This window comes from Chlorocebus sabaeus, chromosome 14 (genome assembly GCF_047675955.1).
Source record: "Chlorocebus sabaeus isolate Y175 chromosome 14, mChlSab1.0.hap1, whole genome shotgun sequence".
In the NCBI taxonomy this organism is placed as follows: Eukaryota; Metazoa; Chordata; class Mammalia; order Primates; family Cercopithecidae; genus Chlorocebus; species Chlorocebus sabaeus.
The window spans coordinates 92,725,526-92,738,909 of NC_132917.1; the positions used below are offsets into that span (position 1 = coordinate 92,725,526).

Below are 13,384 nucleotides of genomic sequence, written 5' to 3' on the forward strand. Positions count from 1 at the left end.
CATGGAAAGAATACTGGAGGCCCACGACAGCCCTGATTTTTAGTGGCCTGACCCAGCGTTTCCCTACTGAAATAACAATAGCAACGACAACTATACTAACAGCAATAATAAGGAGTGCTTTCACTTATACAGTATGGACAGGTACTCTTCAAGGCCCTTAGCTAAATTAGCTCAATTAATCCTCATAACCACCTAAGGTAGTTATTATTATTTCCCCATTTGACAGCCAAGAAAATTAAGGTAGTATCAAATACTCATTATGCACCAGGCCACTGTGCTATATAAACTTTACATGCATCACCTTATTTAATTCTCATAATAGCCTTACGAGGGAGGCACTGAGGCTTAGAGGGATGAAGAGATCTGCCCAATGGGCTAGTGAGAGGAAGAGCTGGGCTGAAAACTTACACTTTTGACCCTAGATCGTAATCGTTGTCTAACACTGTCTCCTTCACTTTGTGATACCGTGGTGATACCAAGCCATAATCCAGTTGCTCAGAGATGGCTAGTGGAGTGGATGTTTTATACCCTGCCCCGATATCCTTTCTGAGGGACCCACTGCAGCCATGAGAGATGCATGCTAAGGGCTATATATGTCCTTCTCCGGGGACCAGCCCCTGCCCAGAAATGCCTGCAAAGCTAAGCCCTCCATCTCCTCCCACAGCCGATGGCTGACTGATACTGGAGCATAGAGGCCTGGTCCTTGCTCAAAATGTGACGACTCTGAGGTGCCATTCACTCCGGTGCTCCTTGGAGTCAGGAGAGGCAAGACTTTGGCTAAAACCACCTCTTTACTTGGTTCTGCCCGTGCCCTGCCCTGTCCTTGCTTCCCGATGGGTGTCTTAAAGAACCCTACCCCAGGAAAATTACTTACACAGACGACCCTGAGTCCGGCTCTGCTTCTAGGAGCCTCGCCTCAGAGACAGACAGGCTTTATCAAGCACCATGTTTTGGACTGCACCCAAAGCAGCTTAGAGGATGCTTCTGAACTGGTATTTGTTGGCTTTTAAAATAAAAGCATGTTTGTCCTTTAAACAACCCCACATTTTTGCCTAAGTGCTTCATTTAGGTAAAAATGGAAAACAGCGGTCTTAACACTTACTTCACTAAAGAAGCTTTGCGACACAGTTTGTCAGCGCCCCTGTAGTAATTCACCAACTGTACCAGCCCGGGCTCGTGACCTAGGAAGGAAAGAGGAGGCTCAGAAGGGACACAGGACAGGTGGGGAATGACAGTGTCAGCAGCAGCAAGCAGGAGAGAGGACAGCTGTGTCACGCCCAGCTTTTCTCTCTCATCTCAGGATTGGCTGTTATAAAATGGAAAATGGAACAATTTTGTTTCTCTGTCCCCAGGGACCCTCTTTCTCTCCGTATCCCGCTGGCAACCTTCGGTCTCCCCACAATGGATATTATAATATCAACCTCGTAGGCTTGCCAAGACTGCTGCTACCTTTGTTTGTATTTTCTTATTAGGGTACAGGGTATTGAGGGTATTTTTCATTTCACCTCTCCCTGACTGCACACTGCATTCCCCTCCAGGCTTAACACATACAGACTTGTGACTCTGTACAGTAAGGCTACTTTAACAGTCATGCGTTCCACATCCGTAACCTGGTTTTCTACACCAAGGAAGGAAGGAGAACCACAATGATGCTGGTTTCAAGCAAGTGTATCTCTGCAAGCTTCTAGGAGGTTAAGGAAGGTAGTGGAAAGGCCATGTGTATAAGATCAGAGGCCCTGAGAGCTTTCTTCTGTGCCTCATTCCACAGGGAAACTAATTTTCAACAGCTCTTATTACCTGTGGCCTTTTTTTATAAAATTAGAGCAGAAAGGATACAAAGAAAAACAAATTTTTATTAAAAATAAAAAGCGTTTTCAGCCGGGCACTGAGGCACATGCCTGTAATCCTGGCAGTCTGGGAGGCTGAGGCGGGTGAATCACCTGAGATCAGGAGTTCAAGACTAGCTTGGCCAACATGGCAAAACCCCGTCTCTACTAAAACCACATAAACTAGCTGGGCATGGTGGAGCACACCTGTAATTCTAGCTACTTGGGAGGCTGAGGCATGAGAATCACTTGAACCTGGGAGGCAGAGGTTGCGGTGAGCCGAGATCCCACCACTGCGCTCCAGCCTGGGCAACAGAGTGAGACTTCATTTCAAAAAAAAAAAAAAAAAGCAACAAAAAAAAAATGTTTTGTTTCAAATCTTAATAAAACGCATCATATTTCCAGTAATAAAATCAAAGTAAGACCAAACGAAGGACTTTTCAGTTGAAAATGCCAGAAGTAAGAATAATTTATCTGAGAATGGCATACAGTCAAATCAAAAGTTTCAGGCAGGCATTAGCTGGCTCTCACTCGTTTCCCTGAGCAGACAGACCTGATTCCCACCGGAACTGCCTACCTTCTTATCCACAGGGGCCCTGCCTTCCAGAGCCTTTACCTGGCTCTATAAATCTTATCCTTGGCTTTCATGTAGTACACTTTAAGCAAAAGGTAAATATCGCTTAACGGTGATGGCATATAACCAATTTCATTGTAGGATGCTGTTTTCTTTCCCATAAAAACCAAATGTTGGACAGGCGCAGTGGCTCACGCCTGTAATCCCAGCACTTTGGGAGGACGGAGTGGGTTGATCACCTGAGGTCAGGAGTTTGAGACCAGCCTCACCAACATGGCAAAACCCTGTCTCTACCAAAAATACAAAAAATTAGCTGGGCATTGTGGTGCGTGCCTGTAATCCCAGCTACCTGGGAGGCTGAGGCAGGAGAATCGCTTGAGCCCAGGAGGGGGAGGTTGCAGTGAGCCGAGATCATGCCACTGCACTCCAGCCTGGGCCACAGGGTGAGACTCTGTCACAAAAAAAAACCCAACAAAAAAACAAAACACACACACACACAAACACACAGCTCAAACGTTTACTGATCATCTCCTGAATTTGTGTTATCTGTACAGGATTCAAATTCTGTAGGCTTCTGCTTCTCATTCCAAGGCTTAAGCACCAGGGTAATGCCAGTCACTCCTACCCCTGCCTGGGCGGAGCCATGTTTGTTGTTTTTAATGTTAGGATTCCACCTAAGCTTTCACAGCTAGGCACTGCCAAGAATATAGAGGGAAGTCAGGAAGTCTGGAAAGGGAAGTGGACAATGCAAGGAAGAAATAATTGTTCTCAACTATAAGCAATTCTTCGTCTCCTTTAGGATCATGTATTCTCTTTGCTAGGGTCTTCCTGACCCTAGCAAAGTTAACAAAAGGGAGTCTCCAGGCACCGTCTCCATATTCTGAGATTCCTGGGTGTTCAAATGGGTCCTTCCATGGAGTCACCATTCTACATCATAAACTTGTATACCAATGAAAAGTTGTCCCAGGTACTATCAAAAAAATTGAGCAACTTTACACTGCAGCTCTTCATTCCTCCAACGATTTGAGTTTTACAGAGCCCCCCTCGCCCCCCAAAGGCTCTGTCTATAGAAGCTCACCAATGACCAGTCAATTCCAAATGGCCTATATTCAGTTTTTACCCATTCGAATTCTGACCACACCTATTTCTAAAAACTGTTTCCTCTCCTGGACATAGAACACTGCTCTCTCTGGGTTGTCCTCCAAGGTAGAGGTGACTCTTCCTCTGTAACAATTTTTCCCTTGTCTTTGGAATACAATTGGCCCCCACCTCTGGTGAATTCTGGCAAGGAACATGGCTCCCCAGAGAGAAGCTGCAATTCCCAGATGACTGTGCAGAGAGGGAGGCCATGAGACTATGCTCAGGTCAATGGGATGTGAGTTGAACTGATCTGGGCAACTTCTGGATGACATCATTTACAAAGGAGCCGCTAGTCCCCTCCTATCTCCTGCGTTTTCCTACAAGTGAGTATGGTGGTGCCCAGCCAGCTTCAACCATGTGGATGAAGGTAATTCCCTCGGGGAGAACAGGGAAGAGAGGGAGGGCGAAACACAGACTCATGTAAGACCTTAATCCAATGCAGAACTGCGAGAACATGTTATTTGGTGAAACTAAGGAAAGGTTTATAATCAGACACCCCTACACGCTTCCCTGGGCTAGGGTCTCTTCTGCAACTCCTGCTTTTGGAATCCAGGGATCTTTTCTAAATCTTCTGACCGTTCCTCCGCCCCTTCGGGTGGCAGAAGCCTCAAGGGTTTCAACACCTTCAGCTCCCCCGCCCCCCGCGCCCACGCCAAGCAGGGAGAAATTCTCAGTGAGGAAGAGCTGCAAGATGACTCCAGCCTATGCCGGCCGCCGGCTCTGCGGAGCCGCGCCCTGCGCCGCTCTCGGCGCGGCGGACCAGCCCGATTTGGAGGCGTCGGCCCGGGGGAGCAGCTATACTCCCGCGTCAGGTCCCAGCCCCGGCGGCCGACGTCTCCCGGGCTGCAGGGACCGGTCATTGTCAGGAGGCAGCTGCGGCCCCGAGTGGCCGCACCGCGACTCCGACTCTAAATCCGAGTTAAGAGACAAGAAAGCATTAAAAACGACAGGTTTCGATCTTTCCGAATCCCATTTTTGATATGCCCAAGAAGCAACCAAGGGGAAGATTTATGACCTTTAAAAACAAAAGCGCTGGTTCTAACGGGCCGCGGGAGGCGCGCAGGGCCGCTCCGGGGAGGGCAGGCAGGAATTTGGGAAGGGCTCACCCAGTCTCCCGAAGGGCAGCCGGTTCCTCTCTCCCAACATCAGGTTGAACCTGGGGTTGTCTCGCCGCAGCCTCTTCCAGTGACCGGTGGCGAGAAGCAGCCGGGAGACTTCGGCGTAGACGCTGCTGTTCTCATCGCGCACCACGAAGGTGTACATGGCGAAGGGCCGCGCGCCCAGGCCGCCGGGCAGCCGCCGCAGGGACCAGCCGGCCGAGAAGGCGGCTCAGCGCCGATCCCGCCCGGGCGCCCGCCGCGGCCCGGCCGCCGCTGCCCGCCCCGGCTGCCGTGCCTCTCCGGTGCCGGCGGCGCCGCGCCCGGGCGCCCGCGCGTCTGCCGGAGTGGAAAGCGCCGCTAGCACGCCCGCCCACCCCGGCGCGGCCCCGCCTCTGGCCCGTGATTCCGCGCGGCCCGGCCCCGCCGCGCTCTGGAGGGGCCCGTGGGCCGCGGCGCGCCTTCTTCGTACCCTCCCCGGGGCGGCGGCGGCGGCGCAGGGTTGGGGACCCGCGGCGGTGGACGCGGCTTTACTGCAGCGCGCAGACTGCGCAGTGGAACCGGAGTCCGGGCCTGGGGCGGTTCCTCTCAAGCTCAGGGTCGCAGCCGGAGGGCGGGGCCGGCAGAAGATCCCAGTTTGCAGGTTTCTATCTGGGTTTTTCTTCTATTGCCAAAGGACCTTTTATGGATAAAACCCAAAAGTTCTAAGGCCCGGTCCTGTGGCCTAGTGAGGAAGCGCTTCCCCTTCCTCTTTGCTTAACGACTGCGGAGACTCGGAGCGTCGGATTTGTTTGGGTCCAGTGCGCCTTCCTTCGGCTGAGACCGGGGTGGCGCACGGCCACGGGGATGACCTTAGACTCCGCTGGTGGAAGCAGGTCCCGAACCGGCCCCCTGGAGCCCTGGGCTCCGCTCTCTTCCTGCCTTTTACCGGCATTCAGCCACTTGCTTTCCCTTCTCCGGACCTCGATTTCCCCTTATGAGCGGCGGAAAGTGACTCTTAAAAGTCCCTTCGGTTCTGATAGCCCACCCGGAAGAACATGTTGCTGCATTTGAGGGACAAAGAGAGGACAATGATCATCAGAGTTCCCACAAGCTTCCTACACTCCCTCATAAATTACCCGCATCAGCCCTGCGCCTTGCATCTTTTACTCTCCTTTAGAGAAAGAGCACCCTGGGGCCTCTCCCCTTCCTGTTCCCCGATGCTCACCTTATCTACCCGAGCATATTGTAAAAGCGACCTTCTCCCTCTCAGAGTTGCCCAAGGTCCACAGGGCCGCCAGGCACTCACTCGCTCGTCTTGCGCACCGGCTCCACCTGTAGGCATTCGCTGGCTGTGGAGAGCTTGCTCAGAGCAGAAATGGGGCGGACTCAGAGGTTCTGGGTGCTTGCATTTCCTCCAGAGGGATAGAGTTGGTCAAGAATGCCCTGCGGGGAGGCATATGTCCTAGGCGTGTTGCAGTGATCCTCTGTAGGGTCGAGCTTCAGTTGTCCACAGCTGTAACTTGCTCATCAATGCATCTTCTGTTGGCTTGCTTCCTTTCCCTGACTCACTACCCCAATCACCTCCCAAAAAACTACTGTACTTGCGCTCAAATTCTTGTTCTAGGGGCCACCTTTTGGGGCAACTCGAGCCAGGACGCTGTATTTGCCGCTTGTCACTGCTGATCACCTTGAAAGTGACGTCCACTCCATGCTACATTCGTTCCTCCCACCCACTGACGACTTCTGCGCCACAGGTGGCTTCCCTGCGCCACTCCACAACCGTGGATCTCATTAGGAACACCAGTGACCTTTGAATTTCCAAATTCAGAAGCTACCTTTTTCCTTTTTCTCACTCTTTGTAGTGAGCACCATTTTTGTTTGTTTTAGCTGTAGGTTCTCTACGGTACTACTTATTCCCCACCCCACTTTTTTTGAGACAGGGTCTCACCATGTTGCCCAGGCTGGTCTCGAACTCCTAAACTCAAGCCATCCTCCCACCTCAGCTTCCCAAACTGTTGGGATTACAGGCGCGAGCCACCACACCCAGCTTATTCCCTTTTCTTTGTAAGATAACTCATCTTCCCTCCTTGGAATCTTTTTTTTTTTTTTTTTTTTTTTTGGTGTGATAGGGAGTCTTGCAGTGTCCTCTGGTCTGGAGTGCAATGGCGCGATCTCGGCTCACTGCATCTTCCACCTCCGGGTTTCAAGCGAGTCTCCTGCCTCACCCTCCTGAGTAGCTGACACAGGCCACCATACTTTTTATATTTTTGTATTTTTAGTAGAAACAGGGTTTCACCATATTGGCCAGGCTGATCTCAAACTCCTGACCTCAAGTGATCTGGCCGCCTTGGTCTCCCAAAGTGCTGGGATTACAGTCATGAGCCGCAGCACCTGACCCCCCTTGGAACCCGTTTTTTGTGGCTTTTTGTGGGATTAGCAGTGTCTGTTATTGATAAAAGAAATGAATATCTGGGCTTGTTCCAACAGGATTACTCTCTACCACTTTTGCCACAGCGACTGGTAAAACGTAGGAAAGTCCTCCAAATCAGACCAATCTGATGGAACACTATCTGTGTAGGACAGTTTGCCACTATCTTGCTGTCTTATAGGGGGATAATCTGTTCTGAAAATTCAGCTTTCCCTCCACCCTAGCATTAAGCCCCTAGTATTAAGCATTAAGCTCCTAGCATTAAGCCATGGATATGTGAATATATTCTTGCCAGTAGAATGTGAGCAGGTGATATGTATCACTTCCTAGCTTAGACCTCAGAATTTGGTTGTGCCTTCTTCTGGAGACAGGACGTACAGTCAGCAGCAATATTGGAACAAAGAATGTAAGGAATTTGCCAAAACTGGCTGTATCCTGGGTTATAAAGTAAACTCCAGCAATTTCAAAAGATTAAAATAATTCTAAACACTTTTCTGACAATAGTGGAATTAAGTTGCATGGAGATTAAGTGATATTGTACACTGCTAAATAACCCATGAGTCAGTGAAGAAATCACAACAACATGAGAAAGTATTTTCTTTTCTTTTCTTTTTTTTTTTTTTTTTTTGAGACAGAGTCTCACTCTGTCACCCAGGCTGGAGTGCAGTGGCACGATCTCGGCTCACTGCAAGCTCTGCCTCCCAGGTTCACACCATCCTCCTGCCTCAGCCTCCCGAGTAGCTGGGACTACAGGCACCTGCCACCATGCCCGGCTAATTTTTTTGTGGTTTTAGTAGAGATGGGGTTTCACCGTGGTCTTGATCTCCTGACCTCGTGATCCACCCGTCTCAGCCTCCCAAAGTGCTGGGATTACAGGCATAAGCCCGGTCAAGAAAGTATTTTCTAACTGAATTACAATGAAGATATGGCATATCAAAACTGATAGGATACAGCTAAAGCTGTTTTTAATACACATTTACAATCTAAAGCACATAAGTTTTTTTAAAAAGACTGAAAATCAATTATCTAAACTTCCATCTCATGAAACTAGAAAAAGAATAATAAGTAAAACCCAAAGTAAGTAGAAGAAAACAAATCATAAGGGAAGAAATCAAGGAAGTAGAAAATAAACGTACACTAAAGGAATCAACAAAGGCAAAGGAGGTATATTAAAAGAAAATTAAAATTGTTGAGCATTCAAGACCAACAAATGAAAGGAAGAACAATCAAAGTTAAAGTGAAAAAGGTCAGACGCAAGAAGATTTAACAATATTCTTAAACAAATTTTTTAATGAAAAAAGAAACATCACTGGAGATCCTGAAGATACTAAAAACAATAAGATCCGGCCAGGCATGGTGGCTCATGCCTGTAATCCCAGCACTTTGGGAGGCCAAGGCAGGCAGATCACCTGAGGTCAGGAGTTTGAGATCAGCCTGACCAACATGGAGAAACTCCGTCTCTACTAAAAATACAAAAAATTAGCCGGGCATGGTGGCACATGCCTGTAATCCCAGCTACTCGGGAGGCTGAGGCAGGAGAATCGCTTGAACCCAGGAGGCGGAGGTTGCGGTGAGCCAAGATCGCGTGCCTGCACTCCAACCTGGGCAACAAGAGCGAAACTCCATCTCAAAAAAAAAAAAAAAAAAAAAAAGAATAATCCTATAAACAATTTTTGCAAATGAATTTGACATGTGGACAAAATAGACTACTTCCTTGAAAACTCCAGTTTACCAAAAATGACACAGAAATACAACATCTGAATAATTTCACACCGATTAAAGAGATTGATTCTATTCACAGATAATATATATGTAGAAAATTCTACCAAAAAAAAACCCCTAAGGGCTACCCACACATACATACACACAAAATGTTAGAATTAATAAAGAAATTCAACCAACTTTTGGAACAGTTCAAAACAATCCAAGAAAAAATTAAGAAAAAAATTCCATTTATAGTACCATCAAATAGCCCATTTAGTAAGAGAAAATTTGAAAAAAATAAAACTGTCACTTTTCATATTTGATACCTTCTATACATAGTGGATCCTGAAGAATCTACACTATTTGAATGAATAACTGAACATTGTAAAGGCACTAGATACAACGTATATATACAGATATAAATTGTATTTCTATGTCAACAAGAAAGAAATAGAAAAAGAAATTTTGAAAAAGATACAATTTACAGTAGCATCAATATAAATGTGAAATAATTAGGATTATCTAATGAAAGCTGTGCATTGCCTCTACACTGAAAACTACAAAGCATAATGGAGAGAAATTTTAAAAGCACAAAATAAATGAAAGGATGTACCATGTTCATGATTGAATGACTCAAAATTGTTAAGGTGTCAAATTGATCTATAGATTCAATACAATCCCAAACAAAATCTCTGCAGAGCTATTCATGGAAATTGACAAAGTAATTCTAAAATTTATATAGAAATGCAAGGGACCGGCCAGGCGCGGTGGCTCATGCCTGTAATCCCAGCACTTTGAGAGGCTGAGGCGGGCAAATTGCCTGAGGTCAGGAGTTCGAGACCAGTCTAGCCAACATGGTGAAACCCCATCTCTATTAAAAATACAAAAAAATTAGCCAGGCATGGTGGTATGCATCTGTAATCCCAGCTACTTGGGAGAATTACTTGAATCGGGGAGGTAGAGGTTGCATTGCAATGAACTGAAGATTGTGTCATTACACTCCAGCCTGGGCGACAGAGTGAGACTCCGACCCAAAAAGAAAAAGGAAGAAGAAAGAAACTCCTACTCAAAAAAAAAAAAAAAAAAAAGAATAACAAAGGTAATCTTTAAGAAAGTTGGAGGATTTACACTTTTACACTGCCAGGTATCAAGACCTGACTATCAAAGTTATAGTATGTAAGTACAAAGCTGTAGCAATTAAGGAAACATGGTTTTGGCATAAGAAGAGAAAAATTAACCAATGTAACAAACAGACCAATGTAACCCATGTAGGGAAAACCCATTTTAAGTTGTTTGGGGACTAAGTATAGGACACAAAGAAAAGACATGAAGTGGGGAGTAGTTCAGGATTTTAAGGCTTGCTTTTTAGGAGCACCGCTCTTAGGCCCATGTAAGACAACTTTAGAGGCTCTCACTCTGGCCCTGCTCTAGCCACGTTCTTCCCTACAGATGAGTCATTCTTGAGGTCAAGGAGTTATGGCCACCTGGAGACTGTCACCCTCCCACTTTCTAGGCTATGCCAGATACCTGGGAACCAGAATTCACTGTCGAAAGATCAAAGCTTATTTCCCGGCCCTGCGCAGGCTTCCTCCGTGGGCCCATGTCCCAGGGGTCAGTGGCACTGCTGGTGTATGCACCCCTAGGCCTGGGCAGTGGTCAAGGGGCATCTGTTTGTGGGTGGGAAGGAATGGATGATCAGCTGTGAAGAGCAGCAGATACAGTTTCCGGGCTTGAGTTCCTCAAAAAGGTGGCCCTGGAACTCACAATTCCATTGTATGTATATTATAAACAATTTGCTTTATAACAAAGGTGGCATTGCAGATCAGTGGGGGCAGAGATGGGCTTACAGATGGAGCTGGGTCGAGGATATCCGTGTGGAAAACAAAATTAACCTTGACTCCTATCACATGCTATACTCAGAAATCAATTGCAAATACGTTATGATGGAATACATTGAAACGTGAAAGGTAAAGCAATAAAGCTTGCTGGGTTGGCGAAGTGACTCATGCCTGTAATCCCAGCACTTTGGGAGGTGAGGTGTTAGGATCGCTTAAGCCCAAAAGTTCAAGGCTACAGTGACCTCTGATCGTGCCACTGCACTCCAGCCTGGGTGACAGAGCAAGATCCCATCTTAAAAAAAAAGGACTTTTAGAAGAAAACAGGAGAAAATCTTTATGATCTTATACTGGGTAAATATTTCTTAAGAGGACACAAAAATCTCTATGAATAAAGGAAAAATATATGAATTGTCAGCCTTAAAATTAATGTCTCATTAATCAAAAGACACCATCAAGAGAATAAACAGGAAAGTCATAGAATAAGATATATACGTGTGTGTGTGTGTGTGTGTGTGAGTGTATATATGTACATACATATATGTATGACAGAGGACTCATATCTGGGATATAAAAGGGATTACAAATTAAGAATTAAAAACTGGCAAGCCAATAAACAAAATAACTGAGTTGAATATTCATAAGGGACAACCTAAGAGGTAAGCCCTGAGCAAAGAGAAGATTTGAAGAGTCATACTGAGAAAGTCAATAAGGCATACGTTTGGCCAAAAAGCAGGCCCACATCTAATAGTTGTATACACATGGGAACCACGTGTCTCAGTGTCTACCATATGTCTGAGTATTTAAAAGTTACAGACCAAGCCAATAAGCTGCTAAATAAAATGTCTATCTTCCTACTTTACAATCATACTTTTATAAGGATGACCTTCAAGGGCAGGAGTTTTAGAAGTCTCAGACTCATAAGAGTTCCACGCCAGAGCCTGGTAATACTGGGAGAGATGGCCCTGGCCCCTGACCATAGTTCACCCCCGTTTCTTCCCATCTCTGACTCCAGCCTGCACCACAGAGGCTGTGCATGCATGCATGGGGTCACCGCAGTGAGGAAGTCCAAGCTCCACCCACCCATCATCCCCCACAAACAGTCGCCCTTTGGCCACTGCCCAGGCCTAGGGGTGCATACACCAGCATTGCCACTGACCCCTGGGACATGGGCCCAGGGAGGAAGTCTGCACAGGGCCAGGAAATAGGCGTTGATCTTTGGACAGTGAATTCTGGTTCCCAGGTATCTGGCATAGCCTAGAAAGTGCGAGGGTGACAGTCTCCAAGTGGCCATAGCTCCTTGACCTCAAGAACGTCTCTCATCTATAGGGAAGAATGTGGCTAGAGCAGGGCTGGAGTGAGAGCTTCTAGAACTTTCTAACATGGGCCTAAGAGTGGTGCTCCTAGGAAACAAGCTTAAAATCCTGAACTACTCCTCCCCTCATCTCTCTTCTTTGTATCCTATACTTAGACCCCAAAACAACTTAAAATGGGTTTTCCCTCACCCCTACCACCACCACGATCACTCCGTGCCTTGCTTACTGTAACTACCTTATAGCTTCTCTTCTTGTTCTAGCCCCTCCACCTCTCCCACCTTCGCTGAACACTACCACCAAATTAATCTTTCTAAAGCACAGCATTCATCCAGTCTGTCCACACATCAAATACTGCAGGGGCTCATTGAAGCCAGAGCCCTGTTTCGTGATCTTGGCTCACTGCAACCTCTGCCTCCTGGGTCCAAGCAATTCTCCTACCTCAGCCTCCCAAGTAGCTGGGATCACAGGCAGGTACCACCATGCCCGGCTAATTTTTATATTTTTAGTAGAGACGGGGTTTTACAATGTTGGCCAGGCTGGTCTCGAACTCCTGACCTCAGATGATCCACCCACCTTGGCCTCCCAAAGAGCTGGAATTACAGGCGTGAGCCACAGCACCTGCCTGAATTCATGGCTTTTCATTAGGCCTTTCCACTGTATCTTTCGTGCCACATCTAATACATTCCCTCAACCAAATTGAAATGCCCTGATCATCAAGGTCAAATAACGGTTTGTCAGATGGAGTTTTAATGTTGAGTGTGTATTAACCCTTCCAAAATGGATGAACCATGTACTAGATGGATCATAAAAATCTCTATTCATCCAAACCTTTAATTAGCCAGCATTTTCTATCTCACAGTCACATTGAATAAAATATTTATTATTTCTCCAGCCTGAGAGCTTGGTTGCTGTTAAGCACTTTTTTTGTTTGTTTGTTTTGTTTTTGGGGACAGAATCTTGCTCCATCACCCAGGCCGGAGTGCAATGGTGTGATCTTAGCTCACTGCAACCTCCGCCTCCTCGGTTCAAGCGATTCTTGCACTTCAGCCTCCCAAGTAGCTGGGATTACATGCACCCGCCACCACGCCTGGCTAATGTTTTGTACTTTTTTTTTTTTTTTTTTTTTTTGAGATGGAGTCTGGCTCTGTCGCCCAGGCTGGAGTGCAGTGGCGCGATCTCGGCTCACTGCAAGCTCCGCCTCCCGGGTTCACGCCATTCTCCTGCCTCAGCCTCCCGAGTAGCTGGGACTACAGGCGCCCGCCACCGCGCCCGGCTAATTTTTTGTATTTTTAGTAGAGAGGGGGTTTCACCGTGGTCTCGATCTCCTGACCTTGTGATCCGCCCGCCTCGGCCTCCCAAAGTGCTGGGATTACAGGCCCGAGCCACCATGCCCAGCCTGTTTTGTACTTTTGGTAGAGACGGTGTTTCACCACATTGGCCAGTCTGGTCTCGAGCTCCTGGCCTCAGGTGATCTGCCCACCT

The 13,384-nt window shown here is 47.2% G+C and overlaps 1 protein-coding gene across 1 annotated transcript in view; it reads right to left on the reverse strand.

The window, feature by feature from the left end:
* The window catches only part of TTL (tubulin tyrosine ligase), a 44,600-nt gene extending 39,607 nt beyond the window's left edge, over nucleotides 1-4,993 (reverse strand). The window contains exons 1-2 of the mRNA XM_008008397.3: nucleotides 4,647-4,993; nucleotides 1,103-1,181 (exon numbers count right to left, since the gene is read on the reverse strand). Of these exons, the coding sequence (XP_008006588.1) occupies nucleotides 1,103-1,181; nucleotides 4,647-4,803 (236 nt within the window). The 5' untranslated portion in view covers nucleotides 4,804-4,993. The remainder of the gene's footprint in view (nucleotides 1-1,102; nucleotides 1,182-4,646) is intronic.
* Nucleotides 4,994-13,384: the final 8,391 nt, after the last annotated feature.